Source organism: Nylanderia fulva, unplaced genomic scaffold, assembly GCF_048542155.1.
Source record: "Nylanderia fulva isolate GAGA-0341 unplaced genomic scaffold, ASM4854215v1 Scaffold25, whole genome shotgun sequence".
In the NCBI taxonomy this organism is placed as follows: Eukaryota; Metazoa; Arthropoda; class Insecta; order Hymenoptera; family Formicidae; genus Nylanderia; species Nylanderia fulva.
The window spans coordinates 397,063-417,906 of record NW_028190314.1 but is presented as its reverse complement, the minus strand read 5'-3'; the positions used below and the strand labels follow the sequence as shown (position 1 = coordinate 417,906).

General features: G+C 32.1%; 2 protein-coding genes across 2 annotated transcripts in view; one reads left to right on the top strand and one right to left on the bottom strand.

Moving 5' to 3' along the window:
• Positions 1 to 578: 578 nt before the first annotated feature.
• LOC114944868 (uncharacterized) lies at positions 579 to 2,988 on the bottom strand. The gene is made up of 5 exons (XM_029320927.2): positions 2,568 to 2,988; positions 1,943 to 2,136; positions 1,557 to 1,695; positions 1,220 to 1,453; positions 579 to 812 (listed from the first exon to the last, which is right to left on the bottom strand). Exons 2-5 carry the CDS (start codon positions 2,015 to 2,017, stop codon positions 580 to 582), a joined length of 681 nt encoding a protein of 226 aa, XP_029176760.1. The 5' UTR covers positions 2,018 to 2,136; positions 2,568 to 2,988; the 3' UTR covers position 579.
• Positions 2,989 to 4,225: 1,237 nt separating this feature from the next.
• Positions 4,226 to 20,844, top strand: part of LOC114944622 (uncharacterized) — a 109,284-nt gene continuing 92,665 nt past the window's right edge. The window contains exon 1 of the mRNA XM_029320623.2: positions 4,226 to 4,240. The gene's annotated coding sequence lies outside the window, so the exon portion shown is untranslated. The remainder of the gene's footprint in view (positions 4,241 to 20,844) is intronic.

Sequence of the window (20,844 nt, the reverse complement as noted above, 5' to 3'; positions counted from 1 at the left end):
TGTTTGTTGATCGTGTTATCGTGAATCGGGTATCGGGAGTGGCGCGAATCGGGAGTGAAATCGGCGACACTTGATTATTGCTACAATTAATTGGTATGTAATTTTTATTTTATTTCTCTCTGAAATGTATTGTTATCGTGCGCGTATGTAGCCTACACATACACATACATACACATATATGCATACATATATAGTACAATGCAAGTATAAGCAGAGGTCGTTGTGTGTGCTGTTTTATCGCGCGTTATTAAAGCCCGATATTACATTATTTCTTGCATTCTTTAATCATTTAGAAAGATATGTATATATTGGTGCCACATAATTATTTTCTTTTTTCTCTCTTTCTGTCTTTCTCCCTCCACCCTCTCTCTTTCATCCGAATATATATATATATATATATATAATCTCGATTATATAATTATTTAAATAAAATTTAAGTTTAAAAACAAGCATTCTGGCCATTTTATCTATAATTATACTTTATATTAATTGTTATTGTCCCATTATAAAAATTAGAATTAATTAAATACATGCCAAAATTAATATATCATGTTTTGTTGATGGGTCGATTTATTCATTTTAACCAGTCACCTCTGTAAATGGACTTCTACAACGATTTTTAATCGTTAAATCGTTTTTTACAACTTCTTGATGACCTTTCAATTTTCCTGAAGATATGTTAAGACTCTCTTTATTTTCATTGCATAATTCTTTATTCACTTTCTTTGCCGATTTTGTATTGTTTTTATTATAATTTCTCCAGCAACGTTCGAAACTCACAAAAACATCTTTCCATATACATAGTTCTTCCACTAAAAAAATATAAAATTCAATTATAATTATGAGATACAAATTATAATTATTCGATTTGTGCATTGCAAGTTTAAATTAGTAAATTATTTTTTAAATTTAATAATGTAATAAAAAATTTTAAACAAATTTTTTTAATTTAATAATATAATAGAAAAAAATTTGTACTGTCACAACAAATGCAAATATTTTAGAATGTGATATTTTGCATAAATTTCTTGCTTACATGATGTTATTTAAAAAATGTACATAGTAAAATTTATATTCTCAAAAAAAATTAAATAGGCTTTTAAAAAATTTTTCGCTATTACAAATTATTATTACTATAAATTTGAATTAAATATTTTTTTGCCGTATTTATCAGTAGTTTTTTGATATCAATATTGCATATTTTTCAATATATTTTTACCATATAAAAGCAGTGTTATAAATATAAACAATCCTGCTGGTATGCTTGCATTAGGTAATACGTTGTACGCTAATCCGAAAAGAGCTGGTCCTTCGTAAAGAGCTATTCCTTCGATAGTATTGACGAGCCATGGCAAATATAAATACGGGATTCCATAGATATCGCCGATTGTTAGCATAATTGTTGATACCAATGCTGCAAGCATGTCGACCACCATTATCTTAATTCTCAAATCTGTGTTAAATCAGGAAATCATTTTCTATACACCATCATTACATTTTCTCTTATTCTCGTCTCCCAGCTCTCAATTAATCATATAAAGTAAAGGTTTATTTACTGTAATTTCGGCGTAATAAATTGTTAAAGACTGCGGGTCTCGAAATAGAACGGAATGAACCGTATGAACCAACTTCCAAAGCGATCGAGCTTAAACAATTAGTTGCAAAACACATTATGCCTAAGTATAATGTCTTGGTCTGGAACAAGTACAAAAAATAATAAGTAATCGAGTCAATCAATTGTTAAAGTTTCAAAGATGTATAAATTAATTTTTGTAGTAATAATCAAAATATATTCTAACACAAGAGAAAAAGAGACAGAAATAGCAATTATAAAAAATAAAAAGAAAAATAATGGTTTACGTCTAAATTGAGAAAATTGAGTATGAGGACTTGCTTTAATTAAATCGATACTTTTTTAATTAAATCAATCAAACCTTTTTACCTTGGAATTTTTTACGTTATGGTCGCTATCCTTTATTTTTGTGTCTGAACTCGACATTCCCGTGTCGAGAATCATGATCAATGTGAATTTTCTCTGTTAAATTTTTTCTAAAAATATTTTCTTAATTAATATTTTATTAACTGCTTAACATCGGCTATGATTGGTTATAAATACGTGTGTCATCCATAATTTGTCTGAAAATTTAATAGTGCAAATAAAAGACGGAGCAAGTGATAATTATCCAACTTCAAAGCGACTTAATTTATTTTTCTTTTTTTTCTTTTCATGTATATTTTTTGGTAAATTATTTATTAGATATATGTAATTATAAAATATATATTTTTTGTTTATGCAAAAAAATACTATCGAATATAAATTAATTACGTATAAATATTTACTATATTTTGTTCATTTGCAAGTTTTGACTTTATTTATTGCATTTTTTAAAAATAATTTTTAAAAATAATTTTTAAAAAATAATGTTTTATCGATATTTTGATTTATTTGATATATCTAACATGATATTTGCAAGATAGAACACATAATTATTCTTTTGCATGTACGCACACAAGTACGTAGTGTCTAATAATATCCTCATAGTTATAAATATGACCTTCTCTCTCACCTTCTCAAAATCTCTGTAATGTCATTGTAGAAGAGACGATTGGCATCGTGTGCGGCCCGAAGATCCGCTCATTGTTTGTCTAATGCATATTGACTATTAACAGCAAATCCGTTTGCCTTATAGGTCAAGTCGCTGCTACGTCACGTCCTTATTTGTTAAGCAGTCTCATCCCTCCTGATCATCTTCGGCTACCATCCATATTCGGTGGTCTCATCCACAGACAATGCCAGTCGCATTCATAAAAGCGTCTACCTGTTTGGTGAGTAAAACGCATTAAATACCTTGACATTAAGCGAGAGGACACTGTCTCGAATTTCAGCATATAAAGCTCTGCGATAGAGTATATATAGATAGTGCTGAGCTCATTTATGTCATGGAACTTTGTTTATCAAAACATCGTATAAACTATTCGAATTTGCATTAGGGAGATTAAATCTTGTTCATATAATTGCTATATCAGCGAAACTATTAGTGTTAAATTGAAAAATTTCTCTTTCTAAAGTTAGTTATCAGCTGATTTCTCTCTATGTCAAAAAATGTGAAAATATGAATCGAAAATAAAATATTATTTACAACATATATTATTATTTTAATTTTTATAACATATTATTATTTTAAAATTTAATTAATAAATTATCGCTTTAATCAGCTGATTTCTGTCAAAAAATATAATACTTTAAATTTGATTATTTATATTTTTGACAGTTATCAGCTGATTTCTGTCAAGAAATATTAATCGGGGGATAAGATATTATAACATATTATTTAAAATATATTACTATTAAATTTTTTAATATATTATTTTAATAGCAAATTAACGTTTTATTAATACTATTAATTTTATTAGCAAATTAACGTTTTATTAATAACTTTTTGACAAAAATCAGCTAACTAAAGTGTTAATTTGCTAATTAAAATTTAAAATAATAATATTTAAAATAAAAATAATATTTATTCTTTAATGTGTGTGTATGGGCTAATTTTACAAAGAATATTGTTTAAAAATAACGATATAATTAATAGTAATTAGTTAATAATAATAGATCGATAGTTATTAATAATAATAGATAGATAGTTAATAATAATAATTAGATAATAATTGATCAATTTGATTTATTTCAGGTGCCGAGCGAATAGTTTCCGTATTTTCCGTTAAAATAATAATAAAATGTGCGTTTCATACAAGTAATTTACGTCGGGAGTGCCGTACAAAGTGCCATGCGATTCGTTAATTTTTATAATTAACCGTGTTTTCGCGAGTGTCATGTGAGTGCTATAAGCAGCAAAGGAAAAACGACCAACAATAAGAGAGGAGGAGGAGGCCCGGGGAGGCATCGGGCAATAGTGGAACAACCGTGAGGTGAGTAAATTTTAATTATTTAATACTTGACCATTACATATAAATTTTTAATTTTTATGTATATTATAATAGTTAAAAAAAATTCTTTTAAAATATTTTTGTTTAACATTTTCTTTGTAATATTTATTTTAGTAAATAAAGATGAAATTATTAAAAAATAGTCAAGAAATTGAATAAAAAGTTTAATTAATATTTAACGCAATTATTATTTTTACAAATATTAATTATTTTAGACGTTAATTTATAATTTGTTAATGTTTATATTTTGCAGATCAACATGTGTTCTACAACTTCGTTTTGGCGCCTCGTACTGGTGAGTCTTAATTTATTTTTAATAGACTGAAGATTCTTTCTCTCTTTTCTTACGCATTATTATATTTCATATTTCTGAAGGTTTTCTCATTAAATATATAAAGATAGGCAAAAAATTATATACATTATTCCAATAGTGAAAGTACATAATATTAAAAAAAGAATTTATTTTGATATCTGTTCATTTATTTTGATTCTAGATTTACAGAATATTAATTTTTTAAATATATCAAAGAGAGTAAGACAATGCCTGGATAAAATATATTTACTATTTATTGAAATGAGAATCTCGTAAAAAGACGATCAATTACATCATCTTTTTAATCATGTTCCAATCTTATCGATCACGATATGATTTTATTTTATCCGCGATATATTTCTCTCTCTTTCTCCTTCCCAAAATAATTCAAGGTTAAACTCTGAGAAATCGCGACCGAAAGCGGGCGCGTTCGGGAAGAACCTAGGGCGTGCCTAGGAGATTACGATCGATCTGCTCTTTAAATTCCTCGCGAGAGCTGCCCTCGATACCGCCGGCGCGCAGATTCCCGTCTGCAGACATCCCGGTCGGTCGTTTCGGCATCACGAGCCTAAGCGGACGATGCTTGTATACCGCGCTGCGTACACGCACAGCCTACGACACGCGAGGACGTGTACGGGGACACGACGAGTACGTGTCCTGCGAGTGAGAGGCGATCGAGGGATAGATGCAGAGCCGTGGTCTCTCTGCTTCCGCATGGACGGACAATCGCCTTTTGACGTGTACAGCGATGTGGCTAGCCACTTTCGCACCCACTTCTCTCTTTTCAATTTTAACACAAATTTTCCGTAAAAATATACTCTGAAAATAATATCATACAATAATTTCACATTTTTTAAATATAAAAATAATAACAATAAATTAGTTTTTTTTTTCTAATATTTTTCTATTATTATATATATTTATTTTACTATTAGTATATATATTTTTTGTCTCATTATTTTTATAACATTTATATTTATATATTATAATATATATAATATACAATACATATTTTAATTCTAAAATATTATACACATAATAATATTTTTAATATTTATAATATATAATATTTATATTATTTTTATATTATTATATTATTAATTTTCACGTGTAGTAGGTTTGTGACGAAAAATAATATAATTTTATCGGGACTTTCCTCCGTTTATTCATCGCGCAGCTACGGTATTATACATACGCATACGCGATACGCGAGTGCGTGTGTGTCGTCCATCGAAGAAAGCTTCTCCGCGCTTGAGTAACGCTACGGGACTCTCGTGAGTCTCTCTCCTCTCGGCTCTGGATGACCGCGGCCGATCGTCGCTCGCATGAGCATTCGGATCACGCTGCCGGAGCGAGCACGTAACAATTTCTGTTCTTGGGACTGGAGCCACCACTGGATCGTCGATCCTTTCGTTCCTCACTTCGACTTTGCGCCGCGCATTCGCGCCGAAACGATTCAGTCTTCTCGGCTCTTAAGCACGCACAAAATTAGATAAAAGTATACTACATGTAGGTGTTTTAAAAGGTTTGAATTATCATACTATGTTCTGTAAGAGATTTAGTCTTCAATGTAACATTTATATGCCATCTCTATTTTTCTCTAGCTTTTTCGAGATATATATCTATGTAAAATTGTAGGTCTTCTGTATTATGACAGATTTATATTTACCCTTTGCTATATATTAGCATATGTATATACTAGACTTTTGCTTTCAAAGAAGTAGTAAAAATATACTAGTTGCTCAAACATTAGAAAATATTTGAAATCTGTCAAAAAAATTCATAAACAAAAAACATCGCGGATTTTTAAAATTCTTTAACAAAGTCATAAATATTATTCTCTCTTTTAAATTCGCTTGGCCTGTTTATAAGCCCTTGTCATTGATTTATTATCATTTTTTTTTTACGGACAGTACGTTTCATGTGAAACTGTCAGAGACAAATTTTTCGAAGTCGCGTACGTCGCTGTTTTCTTTTTAAAAGTGTGTCCACGGATTATTTAGGCCCAAAGTGTCGATTTTTACGGTTTCGACGCGTTTCACATTTCTCGATCGAGGATGACGACGTTTCGACATTCGGACTGCCGGTTGTGATCATGGTGCAAGATTTAAGTCTTGATTCAGCGAGGGGGGACCGATTGATAGGCGCATCAGGCACACGCTGAATTCTTATGCTAATGCGAGAAAGGAGCCGAGAAGACAATACATCCACGCGCGAACCCACGGGGCATCTGTATACACCCTGCGTCCCGTATTCTGTATTCTGTCAAGTGAATTAATACAATCACGAGGACCGCCGGGTGATTTTAGATGCGGTGAGATCGTGATCGCCACCCGGTACCTTATTGAGCTTTCTCGTTTATAACTCTTACATCTCTTGTAGTATTATAGGTCCAGAATTACTCCTATCTAAAGAGAAAGAGAGAGAAAATAGTGTACGATAAAGTGACATGATTTCGAATGAATATAGAGTGATACGAAATATCTTTAAAAATAAAAATTTTCAATTGTGTACCATAAGCCATAAGCCTTTTTCTATAGATTCATGATGTTAGCTAATCATACAATTTCTACAATAGAGGTCAGGTTCGTAGAAAAGTTGATTCATGCTCTTTCTTACGAAAATCGATTTGATTGAATATTATAGCATGAAGGTGACGTCCTCAATATATTTTTCTTAAATTTAATTAAATTGTTTTAATTAGCTTGAGAAAAGAGAGAACGTATATTTAAGATTTATTTCAATAAAATTCGTTCTGATAAACGGAAGTTTTTCGTGATAATCAAGGGAAATGGTATATGTATATCTTTTGCGGTTCTTTATTTGTAACGTGATGCTGATATACAATACAGAATAGGTCAACCTAAAGACTTGCCGGTGCATTCATTTAAACTAATGCCTGTGCATGAATATGCAAAAAACCGTTGCGTATATATACGTTTCTTTTACGTGATCGATTTATTGAGTCGGATCGCTAAGAAAGTATAAAGCCGTCCCTTGTCTCCTTTCCCCTTCTCTTCGGCGATTTTGCGATGCACGATACACGTGGATCTTACTTCCGGCTAGTACCCGAACATTACGGTATCGATAATTTCCGTCAATCACAGATGGACGGCAAATCTGTAAACTATGATCCGTCAAATTATCTACAATTTCGAAAGTTTTTAATAATTATTTCGAGATAAATTGTTTCTACGCGTGATATCGATATCTTTCTATCTTGAAGAATATACATATATGTGTACAAGAATAAAAATAATCTTGTCAAATTATTGATACTGTAATAAATTATTCATATTGATTGTAACTATTTTTATATACACATGATATTATAGATAGGTATATATTATCTAATTTTGTATAAAAACATTTATTTTTCACGAATACAACTTGAAAAAATTTTAAGGATATCGTATATATATATATATATATATATATATATATATATATATATATATATATATATAAAAAGGTTACTCGGGAGGGAAAATATTTTGGGTGGGAATCAAGAGAGATTGAAAATCTATATAGATTTGAAATTAGTAGATTCATAATGAACTTTAGTCATTCACTGACTTAATTATTTTTTAATCCTTATAGCTCGTGGACCTAGTTATACATTGCATATATAGGGAAAATTAACCGCGATTATCGCTAATTAACGATTGGTGCAATCCGTTCTAAATGAGTACATTTCACTCGAGCGATCGGGAAGTGCTTTTATCGAGAAATACGCAACAACTTTCCGAACGATCGCGAACATGTGGCATATTAGAGACGCTCAAGCGTGGTTTTTCTTTTTCTGATCGTCGATGCAGAAGAGAAGTTGGCTGACAGAACTTAAGACTGTCGCGTGCAAATTGACATAACAGTATGCACGTGGCATATAAGCGTCTTATCCAATGAAATGTTCAACAATAAGCTCACATTGTTGCGCAAAATTTATTTTGAGTATTTTATTTATTATTAGCTACGAGACACTTTATATGCCGTGTTTATGCATTTATGTAAATCTGTGTGCGATGAGCTTTACGATGTAACGGTCGTTCTGCTTCGTCAGGATAGATGAATGTAGCATTTCTCGAATTGCGATTGTAACCGTTCGCTAAATGACAAACCTGAAAAAAACATAGATTCTTGATTATTGTATTAATCTTTTTAGATTGCAGTTTTAATTCTTATTATATATGTGAATAATTATATATGACTATACATATGCAATTACAATATATTGCCTCCCTCTTTTTCTGTTTTAAATAATTTTGCTGGGATTATTTGTTGTCAGTTTAATTACATATCACATGTGGGGGTTTAATTATATATTATTATTACCATTAAAGAATGTCTTTTTATTTGTGTGTATTAAAATTTTATCTAAAATAGAGGTATAGAGGAAGACTTTTCCAAAAATCAATTTATAGAAATTTATGTAAAAAATTATTTTGAAATTTTTAATAATATTTTAACAATATTTTAGTTATCATTTAAGTATTCCACGTTTCATGTGATATCCGCTAGGTGTCACGTGATTTCTGTGATCTTAATGAGTATTCACCGGTGCACACACGCATGTATACATGTGCATTTGTCTGGTTACACATAAGAACACTTATAGTTAACTATATATATATATATATATATATATATATATATATATATATAATCAATCAATGATATAAATCATTCTATTGATGCGGATTACGCGATCTTTGAAAACAAGTAATATTAGCAAATTGTGTATCATACCTACTTTTTTATATTAAATTAAATGCAAATGCAATTAAATCTAATTAAAATTAAAAAATTGAATATAATTAATCAATGATATAAATCTATTTGTAAATTTATAGATTAATGTGAATAATGTTGCTTTCGCAGACAGATTATTTTTAAATTGTATAATTTTATAATATTGCATTCTTGTTATTAATTGAGGAACGAACAGTTTAAAAAATTATATTTTATTTAATTTTTTTCAATTAAATTAATACACACACACACACACACACGGATATACATATATATATGCACAAGAGACATATTCTTAAATTTTATAATTATTATGTATAGCCTAGTTTTTAAATTCCATAAATATAACTTCTTTTTCAACAAATACAGAAGTATAATGTTATTAAAATTTAATATTGAACACATTATCTCTTTCGTTAAATAAACAATTGAGATATATTATAAAATTATATTAAACAATTATTGCGAGTCGAACTCGACGGATTAGTCGACGTTGTGTAAAGTAGAATCATCCCCGACGAGAACGACCCTAGGAGTGGCCCTAGGGAGGGAAACCGTAGAAGGTGAGAAACCTCTTGGAGGCTCCCGACTCACTCTCCGAGTCGGGAATTAGCATTGCTTCTCTCCGGACATCTCTTCTCGTCTCTCCTCTGCCGCTCGCTGCCCCTCATTCTCTTCTTGCGTCTCTTCTCTCTTCCTTTCCTCTTCGGTGCTCTCTAAACCTCGGTTTCCCGTAATTATTTTAGTCCCCTCGTCTCTTGCTCGCGCGATCCGCCCCTCATGGTTCCCCGGTCATGGTAACGCTGGAGATGTTAATCGTGACTTACCGAGAAGGAATGTAACGATTTAACAGTTTACCTTGTTTTAATATTATACGCGGAGAGAGGAGATGCATTTTTATTACACATAGAAAAGTATCGCGGTACTTTATGCCGATCTTTTCTATGTTGTTTTTAGTTTAAGTTATTGGAGAGCGAACTACTGACTTATATTTTCTTATTTCGTAAGAGAATTTTCATCAAATTAAATATTCATCCGGCGTTATTAACAGACATAATTATATCCTATTTTATTTTTTTGAATTATATCAGGAAAATTTTTTAAAAATAACTTGAGTGAATTTTATTTTTCGCGATTTGTATTATTTGAGAAAATATAATATGTGCGGAATTATATATCATATCGTAAACAGAGTTAAGAAATCAAAGAGGAAAAATATGTGATATCCTAGATTTTCATTTTAGCACTTAATTTGTTCCACGTGTGAATAATTTTGACTGTAAACAATTAAATTAAGCGCTTTATATTATGCGTTATTGTATGTTATATGTTACATGACTAGAAGCTAGGAAAGCCGGGAAGCTTGTCCAGCATGTTGATCTCTTTATCCGATTAAGACCGACCGGAGAAGCAACTTTTCCACCGTACCATTTATGTATTTCACTCTCGTGATACGTTTTTTTTTCGTCATATGCTTTGCAAAGGAGATCCATAAACAAAATTGATACAATCTTTCTTACATACATACTTTTATTGTTTACACATGAAACGAAACGAGCGGAAGTTTCTCAAAACTGCATGAATATTACTATTACGTTCCCTCTTGTTGGATCACGATTATACTATTTCTGCTTTTTTACGTTTACCTATGCTCATTAGATCCTCGACTTTGTTTCTTTTCTTATTCCATTATAGCTTTATACTTTTATGGAAATTTTTAAAAATATATTTTTTAAAAATAATTTTTTCTATTATTTATAGTTGTCTCTCTAAACACTTTCTCTGCGCATAAATAGACATTATTTACTTTAAAATGTTTCTTTAATCCATTCATTACATTTACATTTTTGGAAGAGAAATTCAAGAACGCTGAATATTCAATAATTTTTGTTGAATATCTGTTTTTGAAAGAATACACATATGCGAAATTAATTCAATATTTAACATAATTTTCGATAGAAATAAAACGTTTTTATTAATTTTAATGGGCATTTTCTATTTTTTTCTTTTACCAAATATTGCAAAGCCATGTATGCGATTAGATATAGACGTATCACGCACACCCTGCAATATCTCGGTATTGGTATATATACGCACCACCTGCTACGCACACCCGTTGTTAACCGTCGTGTCGATTGTCCGTGTACACCAGGAAATTTCGTTGAGTCGATGTCCGGGATATGAAGTAAAGGGTGGCACGTTGTTTATCTGATATCACTGGGAGACGTAAAGCACTCATAATTTTTCTCGATAACCTAAAGATATGCGCTGAGTTTTAAGCGCAGAAATTTTAAAATTTTATAAATGTATATATATATACATACATTTTTACATTGTTTAAATATATTAGCGAAAACTCTCTTCGTGAAGAGTGTATATTAAATTTTTGATATTCTGTTGCCACGAAATATTTTAACTGTTGTTATTATATTTAACAATTATATCAAATATATTCAAGAATATAATTATTACTTTGTCATCTTATTATATTTGCAAATTTAAATAGAAATTGTGGCACTACGCGAATTATATTTAATTTCGTCAAAAGCTAAGGTAGAAAATTAAAATGTAAAATAATTTTTCTATTTTTTTTGGTCTAACAAAGAGAGAAAGAGAGAGAGAGAGAGAGAGAGAGAGAGAGAGAGAGAGAGAGAGAGAGAGAGAGAGAGAGAGAGAGAAAAAAGGAGAGTGCGAAGAAGCCAAATATATTCCTAAGATAATCCGCTATGAAGAAAAATGCGATTAACGTTCCGTGATTAAACGCCTAAAGTAGTAGGTAATTACATTTACAGAATTAAGATTATATTTTGTCGCGGCCGTTTCTCTCGCGAATTAAAAAATCAAATGAAATTAAATAGGGGAGAATCTCATCAAGTATAATTCGCGGGACCGTAATTACGGAAAATTCATTAAAATGAGAGGGTGCGAGAGACCGTTTCGAGATCTCACGAGAACAAGGAGCGAGAGGTGGTTCAGCGATTTCGTGAGTTACGTTACACGTTACATTACACGTGTGTCACGCGCGCGCGCGTGTGCGTGCGAGAAGAGTAGACGAGCCACGCACTTACAATACGTATATATACGGGCGAAGGGGACAGACCGACAGAGATAAAGAGCACTTCCGGACGCGCGCGGGGAGAGACCAAGGTCCGCGTATCTGTTGCTGCTGGCAAGGAGAGGCGCGCAGGAGAACCCGCGGGAGAGTCACACCTGAGTGCCCACGCTTCCTCTTATCCGTTCCCTCCCTTTTGTCTCTCGCTCGCTCTCTCGATCCCGCTCGCCCTCACGCGAGTCTCACAGACCTCTTCCTCTCACTCGCTCTTTATAGCTCGCGGCCCCTCGCTATCTCTCTCTTTTTTTCCCTCTTGCTCCGTATCTCTTTCTCTCCCTCTCTTTCTGCGGACTACTCCCCGTCCCTGGGGTACACTATCTCTCTTTTTTTATCTACTTCCTCTGTCCTCCCCTCGTACAAATGGCGCACCATCTCTGCTCGTGTCGTGCCCTACGGTATCCTGCTCCGAGTGACGAGTGTTCCTTTTTCGATAGAGACAAGAGAGAGGCTTTCAAAATTTTTGCGCGTTTGCGTTTGCTCGTTGGAGATGAGTAAGAATTCAATAGGAACAATTAAAATTAATATGAAGATTTATATTCATAAACTTCTTTATATATATCTTTTTGAATTTAATAAACGCTGATTATAAATATAAAGAAAAATATAAAGAGCAAAGGAGAGAGAGCCACGTATCCTGCTCCGAGTGACGAGTGTTCCTTTCGATAGAGACAAGAGAGAGCCTTTCAAAATTTTTGCACGTTTGCGTTTGCTCGTTGGAGATGAGTAAGAATTCAATAGGAACAACTAAAATTAATATGAAGATTTATATTCATAAACTTCTTTATATATATATATATATCTTTTTTAATTTAATAGACGCTAATTATAAATATAAAGAAAAATATAAAGAGCCACGTATCCTGCTCCGAGTGACGAGTGTTCCTTTCGATAGAGACAAGAGAGAGCCTTTCAAAATTTTTGCGCGTTCGCCTCATCGTTGGAGATGAGTAAGAATTCAATAGGAACAACTAAAATTAATATGAAGATTTATATTCATAAACTTCTTTATATATATATCTTTTTGAATTTAATAAACGCTAATTATAAATATAAAGAAAAATATAAAGAGCAAAGGAGAGAGAGCCACGTATCCAAATTATATATAAAAAGGCAATTAATAACGAGAGGATGAAGGCTCTTCTTTCCAAGGGAGATTCTCCGCGACATGACATTCCCGTGTTCTTATCGGCTTTCATTCGAGACGCAATTTATTCGCGAATGCGGCTCATCACGAAGATATACTGTATAAGCAAAATCCGATGCGTAATGAGACGATGAGCGGCTTTTGATCGGCCACGCTTAGGGTTACAAGTCGTTCAACTCGCGCGCATCAGTTTACACGAATTACACGATCATGCGCGCGATTTTAAGACGAGACACGAGGGCCTTAGTGTCTTATTGATATCTTCCTTTCGGGCTAGGTAAATTTCCTGAAAGAGCGCGGTGTATTGCGTGCTCGCATGCAGCTCTTATATATGCCACGCAATTTTAGCGGACAAACCCTATACGTACGTTTTCACGACGCGAGAAAGCTTAACCTGAGTAATTTTTCGTGCCGGCCGTATTACTAATTGCAACTTATTACATGGCAATAAAACTTCACTTAACGAGGCTGTTATTACGATAAGACGTTTTGATTACAAGTTTAGAGGTAAAGGTATATAGAGATCGAGATGGTCGTAGAGAATTATTGATTTCCACGATAAAGTTTCGCAATTAACTGACGGGAAATTATATACACACTCGCGCGATATATCTGAATGTATGTAAATGGTTTTTATTTTTAAAAAGATGTGAAAAATTTAGAACAACACGGTATAAGTACAATATAAAGAAATATTGCAAATGTAATTTTGTATACGAGTTATAATAACGACAATCCATGTTTAATTAAATTAAATTGTAAGTCGGACATTCTAATGAAAATCGCATCGATATACGTGAGTAATCTTTTCTTTCAAATAAGTTTTAGATTCGGCATATATTTTGTCTTTAATTAATAAAAAAACACGATAACAAGCGCGCAAATGCCAATCTGCAAAGTTGTGGAGCATCGTTCATATTACAAACATTCGCTCGGATTTCCAGTGTTCAGGGAAAATATAGATGCAAGATGATCTTTCGTCACTCAGCAACTCGATTATCACGTGCTTGCGACTGCTCGAAGCCAATAGAGTTTTTATCTTTAAGAAATACGTAAGAGACACTTGACTCTCGAAAGATGGGATTAAATATCTGCCACAAAAATTATATATGGAAAGAAATTTACAAATATAAATATATGGAAATAAAATTTAATAATAAATCTTTAATTGAGTTTTTTTATCGGAAATTTATAATAAAAAAAAATATATATATATGTACATAACACAGAGAAGATATAAATTCTCATTTACATCTTATTATTCGCACATTTTTAGTATATGAAATAAAATAATGATATAAAAATTACTGTGACATCAAATTATCGTTCATCAAAGAATTAATATATTGCGCAAAAGATTGGACGCGATTAATCCTGTATCTGATCGATTCGTAGTCATAGATGAAATAAATCTTCGATAAATTGTTGAAGTGACAGAATCTCGGAATACGAAAAAGGACCGGACAAAGAGGGAAAAAACGCTTTTTCTTCCCACGATACTAGTAGCACAATGAATACTTAAGCAGGATACTTAAGGCAGACAGCGCGACTTTAGTCCGAGGCATATATATATATATATATATATATATATATATATATATCGACGAAATAATTTGATGGCGCGCAAATCCCCCTGTCCTGGGCGTTCTCCAGGCTCTCCGGACGTAGTTCTCCTTAATCGAAGGAGGATGTGGAGTCGGTTAAGCCGAAGTCAGTCAGTCAGTTTCATTTGAACGTCAGCTGCCCGGATGTCTCCCCCATCTGTGGGACTCGTGTTGCAGGGAACAGAGGCACCCATGTGAGACACCTTCTCCTCCGTGCTCACTCACTCGTCTGCTCACTCAGGTGGACCCACACACGCGTGTATGCACGTAAATGCGCGCGTATCACGACGTACACGGATATACATCTGGACATGAGCTATGCATCTGCGTACTGCGCGTCTATCTACGGCTCGCTGTTTTCTCGACAAAGGTCGCAAATTCTAGACATTCTTGGAAACCCTTTCGCAGCAACCTTGTCAACTCATTAAACGTGCGAGACGTCGCAAATCCTTTCTGCTTTTTGTCATGCTATTGTATACAACTTGTGTTTTAATTTATCCCTCGAACGAAAAAAAAAAAAAAAGATGAAGTCAATATTCCGAATAAACCTACCGATTAATTTTCGAAAAGTCTAATGAATAATTTACACCTGGCCGGGAGAGGTGAAAGATCGGTAAATCAAGGGTCACTCTTCCTTATTATGCATTCGTTCGATCTTCTATAGGCTTCTAAACGATCGAATATATATGCATGTTAATTTCATGACTAGCGTCGTTTATTCTCGAGTCAGCCATGCGATCAAGCTTGTATTTAACGGACTTCTATAGACGTATCCTTCCTCTCCTCTAAAATTATATATGTTTATTGAATTTTAATATGAAATTTAAAAAATTTGGCTAGAGATATTATTTTAACAACATGAACTTGAATAGAAATTGACAAATATTATGAGAAAAAATAATTTATACTACTTTATTGTTATTTTATTGATTTCTTTTTTACACATTTATTTGATACACATATAATAATTAAAAATATATATTTTAAATAATCAATAATTATTTGCGCAAACAATCTGGATCCGGTTTTAGAAGAAAATACGTACCATCTTCTAAATAGCTTGTTTTTGACCTCATTGTGAAATTGCAGGTGTTTGGCTAAGCATTTTTTGTGAAGTTATAAATAACACAAGAATCGCTTGTACGATGTAATCGAAAGCCTAGAAATTTCAGATAATCTCGTAAATACATATGTTTCTTTTTTTTTCTTCTAATATTTTACTCTATTTTTCTAATTATATCAAAATAGAACATTAAATTAAAAACCATATATGTTATTTGCAAAGTGCATTTGAAAATATTGTAAAAATCAGCTGATTGCATTATGCTTACTTAGAATATCTCTCGCGAAAAGTTTTATTTCTATACATATATTAATTAAATTTTACATTAATAGATTAAGACATACAGAACGACGAATTATAGAAAAATCGGTTGTTGTGTTTTACCAGCACTTCATCCGCGAGATTTATTTCTCGAGGAGCAAGTGGTATTCTATACGAATTCGAGGAAGCCTTCGAGGATTATAATTACAATGCCGTAAAGCAAATGTAGCAGATCACATTGCGCGAAATTTAGTTGACAAATCAAAACCGTCGAATCTTCGTTACTTCATTCGTAAGCAAACGTGACATTCGTCGTATCAGATAAACAGCTCGAAACGTTTGCAAGATCAAGAGCATCGCATGCACGAATACTTCAGGTGCAGAGAATGACTCTAAGTTTTTGAAATTGTCTTTTTTTAATTCCAGTCTTTTCAAAAATTCTTCAAACATTCTTGTAAAAAGCTATCCTTCTAAAAAGCTAAAAATCCTGTAGTATTTTTTTATCTATCTCATTCTTTCAGTATATTTCTGATTGAACTTTTAATTGAAAGTATAAATATGTAAAAGATGTATCTCTCTCAGAATTATCATACATGAAATTTCGGAGATTTGACAATCATTCTTCGTTTATTGCGTCATTCTTTTGTGTTTTGGTGAATACGGTTTCGGTACGATAAGAATATCGCGCAATGAGCAATCGTAATAAAGAATTACTTGTGTGCGTGCGAGACGTCGACACGCCCGGCACATTGCTGTTGGATGTGAATGAGAAATGCGAAACGCGGAGATTTACAAGAAAAGCTCCTGGATGCGTGAGAAACTTCATCTTGATCAATTTCCCTCATTAGCGGTGGCTGAGCATGGTGTATCGCGGAAAACTTGGAAATGCAAAGACTGCAGAATATATGTTCCACGATGCTCTCGTTGCGTAGAATGGATTAAAAAAAATTCTCAATATATAGACGACTGTAAAGATATATTTTTATAATTTAAAAATTATAAAAAATAATTTTTTTATAATTAAAAATAATTTTTACGAGAATTCTCATAATACTCCAATTTTTTTTAAGAATATAAAATATATTTTAAATTAAATATAAAAACTTGTATTTATGTATATTAAGTTAAACATCCGCTCTTTTGAAGAATGCAGCTTCGCTACTGATACATATATAGGTATATAGCTTTCTTTGAGCACCCTGTATATTCGGCACTCTTTTGTGATGTAGGGGGGGATTCTCTGTCCTGTCAGCGCCTCCTTGGGTTCAACGATCTCTACGACGGAGTCACGTGTGCATTCATTAAACTGATATATAAAATTTAGTTTGGATAATGAGAGAGAAAGAAAAAGGGAGAAAGAGTAAAGAGAGAGAGAGAGATAGATACGATCTCTGTGATACATGTATATATTTCCTTGTACAAAAACATCGCATCCGAGGTTCGAAGTATCATATATGCATCTATAAGGCAGTATAAGTTATAATTTTTGTTATAATTTTACGTCATCTCGTGATAAAGAAAAATCTCGTAATTTTTATATTTTAATTAAATAATTAATGGGCGAGATACACGAGATACGGAACGAGAACGGAGGAGAGAATCGATAAGAAAGAATCTTTTAACGGGACTGTATCCGGTATTTCTGACCGAAAACGACGTGAAAACTCCGCGTATATATGGCACTGCGCGAGTCGCATCGTTTAAATGCAACAAAAGTAGAGCGCTGTCCACGTTAGGGTAAGGAAAGTGAGCGGAAGACAGGTGAGTGCAGGTGAGGAACGAACTCGAGGTGCGGATGTACACAGAGCAGAAAGAGAAGATCGACTCGCCCGCGGGTACATACATGTACATATAAACCTGCCGCTGTTGTGTAAAGGGGAATCGAGGGAATCCGCGTACTAAAGTACTAAAGTTTCTGTACCCAAGTAAAGCAATTGCAACTGTAAAATGTATTATTGGCGCGCTTATGTCGTTCTGCGAAAGGACAAACTGATATAGAACAAAAACGATTTGCATCTACTTAAAAAGATATTTTATTTGAGCACAAAATATGTTTTATATTTTAAACAATATACAGAAATATATAGAAAAAATATATATATCGTTTGATCATAAAATTCTCAAATTTATAATAATTATGTAGAAGTCTTTGAATCGATTGAGCAACATAAGATCAACTCGTTAGAGCAAATTATATTACAATTTTTAACACAAAAATATCAGCCCCTTGGAAATCGGAAGGCACCTAATGATTGCGATAAAGGTTTGCATATTTGCTCGTAAATAGCCCATTACGCCAATTTCTTATTTCCGTTTTGATGTATTGATTTTTTTCAAATTACGCCATTAATCACATTCTGACATGGAAAGCAAAGTACAATACAAACGCGTCATTTCATCTCGTTATCGCTTGAAAATCAGAATTCTTTATTTTTCTACTATTTTTTTACATTATTCTCTTATAATAGTAACGTAACTCTTCATAGTTTAATAATAATGATATTCAACATGATACATTAATTTTACCAAATTTTTGGTATACATATATAAAGATTAAATTACACTACATGATAAATTAAGAGATATTTGTGTGACCTCTCTTAAGATATATTATTTATAAAATAGCTTTAATAATAAAAAGCATTGATCTTTTTTTGTAACTGTCGCAATAATTTTTACTATGAGGAAGAGTCGCGTGAGGGAGAAGTGTCGCTTTCAAAATTGCTGGCTCCTTGATTATGTCACAGAGAAAATTGTCATTATTTCTACTCCGATGGACGCGTTTTCCACATCTTAACAATCACCTTACCTTCGCGTAACAACCGCGTCAGTCGCGATCTCTTACCATCAAAAGATAGTCAATGAGATTAGAAAGGTGTACTCGGCGTCTCCGAGTGCACATAATGAGTCACTTGTAATCCATTATTATTATGTGGACATATTAATTGTTTTGTTTGCAAAACAGGCAATATATTTCTAGCTCATAATTTAAATTATGTAACGTATAGAGCATTGTGATTTAAAATTGTACAGGCTATAATCGGCTGCAATCTAAAGGAAATTAACTAATCTTCAGAAACCTTAGAGAAATATGACTATATTAAAAAGAATTTTATATATAGTGACGCAGTTATCGCACAATTTAATTTTATTATATATTTTTAGATATTTTATATGCATAACTAATATAGTGTTATATTAAAATATCTCCGACAAATCATCTCTTACACACATAAATGTCAATCTTGTATTCAAAGATGACTATCGTAGAACGATCATCTATGCTTATACAAGAGTTTGTACGAAGATTGCGTATAAATTTTTGTCTAAAGTTTTATTAATTCTAGAGTTCTCTTTGTGTAAATTATAATATATAAATACTTTAGTCATTAAATGATTAATTATACAAATATTGGAAAATATCTAAAAGTGTATAAATATTTAACATATCTGAAGCTTTTTACGATAAATTTTAAACTTGGTTAGATAACAATAATATTATTCTAAGAAAAGAAAAAGAACGATTCTTATTTGATCGCCAATCCAGAATAAAAGAGAATTATTCAAAAGAAATTATTGGAAATAACACAAGATTGTTTAAAGAAAAGGAGGGAAAACTTTTTCTTGTTCTTTGAAAAATGTTGTAGCTATTTAAGAAACTTTTAGAAAATGATTGGAAAAGGATTTTCTTTAGTCTCCGACACGTTTCCAGGAAATATTTCTGAACTGCTGTAAACGCTGTATATAATATTAAACCTTCTTCCGAGAAAAGAATTTATCTTAATTATCTCTACCATAGTATCGGAAAAGCATGCTATATTTTGAGAATTTGCAGGATTGTTCATTAGATTAACATTTCCTTATTAAAACTTTGCTTAATGGATTTATTATAAAACTGATATTATCTCTGTACATAATATTCATAACTGTCCATCTATTAATTTGTTGAAACTTTTGAAAAAATTTTTTTTCGAAACTTGAGAATATAGAATCTAAATATATACCTACATAAAATATAATTAAGTAGATAAATATAAATTTAATTTAACTTTGAAATTAATTATTTTATGTTTAATTAATTTTACATATATTATTTTTTGCTTTAAAAAAATTTTGAAGATTTCTATATACGTGGCACATACAGGGCGCGTATACATATAATTCATGAAACGTATTTAATAAATTTAAAAAATATTCATAAGTTGTAAAATATGAATTACGACAACAAGATAAAGTGCAATAAATGAGCTTTTTATCTGATATAAATTAATACTGCAATGTTCTAAATCTCTGTAATTTTGTCACATTTATTCCATAAAGTCAGTCGAATCGTTTTCCATCTTACGCAGATACAATCTGTGTAAAAACGAAAAAATACGGATAGAAAATCGTTAGCGCTTGATACCAGGCATGAGTAGAACGAGAACACCCCTTTGAGCGTCCAGGGGCTTCCTTGCGCAGGGTATCTTGTGGTTGTGATTCCGAGAAGCGAACAGGCAAGTAACGAGTTAGCTTGGTGGCTGGACGCGCAATGTACTGACGTATGTGAAAGATATACAGTATATTCAAAGTAGCGCGCGCGAACGATGGAAAAACAACAAATGGCAATAAAGTATAAATGTTGATAAAAGCAATCGTGATAACTGAAATACG

Excerpts from the sequence above, each read along its gene's own strand:
- LOC114944868 (XM_029320927.2), bottom strand. The coding sequence starts at position 2,017 with ATGATTCTCGACACGGGAATGTCGAGTTCAGACACAAAAATAAAGGAT. Across the intron at positions 1,454-1,556 it reads TTTATTACGCCGAAATTACA|ATTTGAGAATTAAGATAATG; the intron begins GTAAATAAACCT and ends GATTTAACACAG. Across the intron at positions 813-1,219 it reads TATAACACTGCTTTTATATG|TGGAAGAACTATGTATATGG; the intron begins GTAAAAATATAT and ends ATATTTTTTTAG.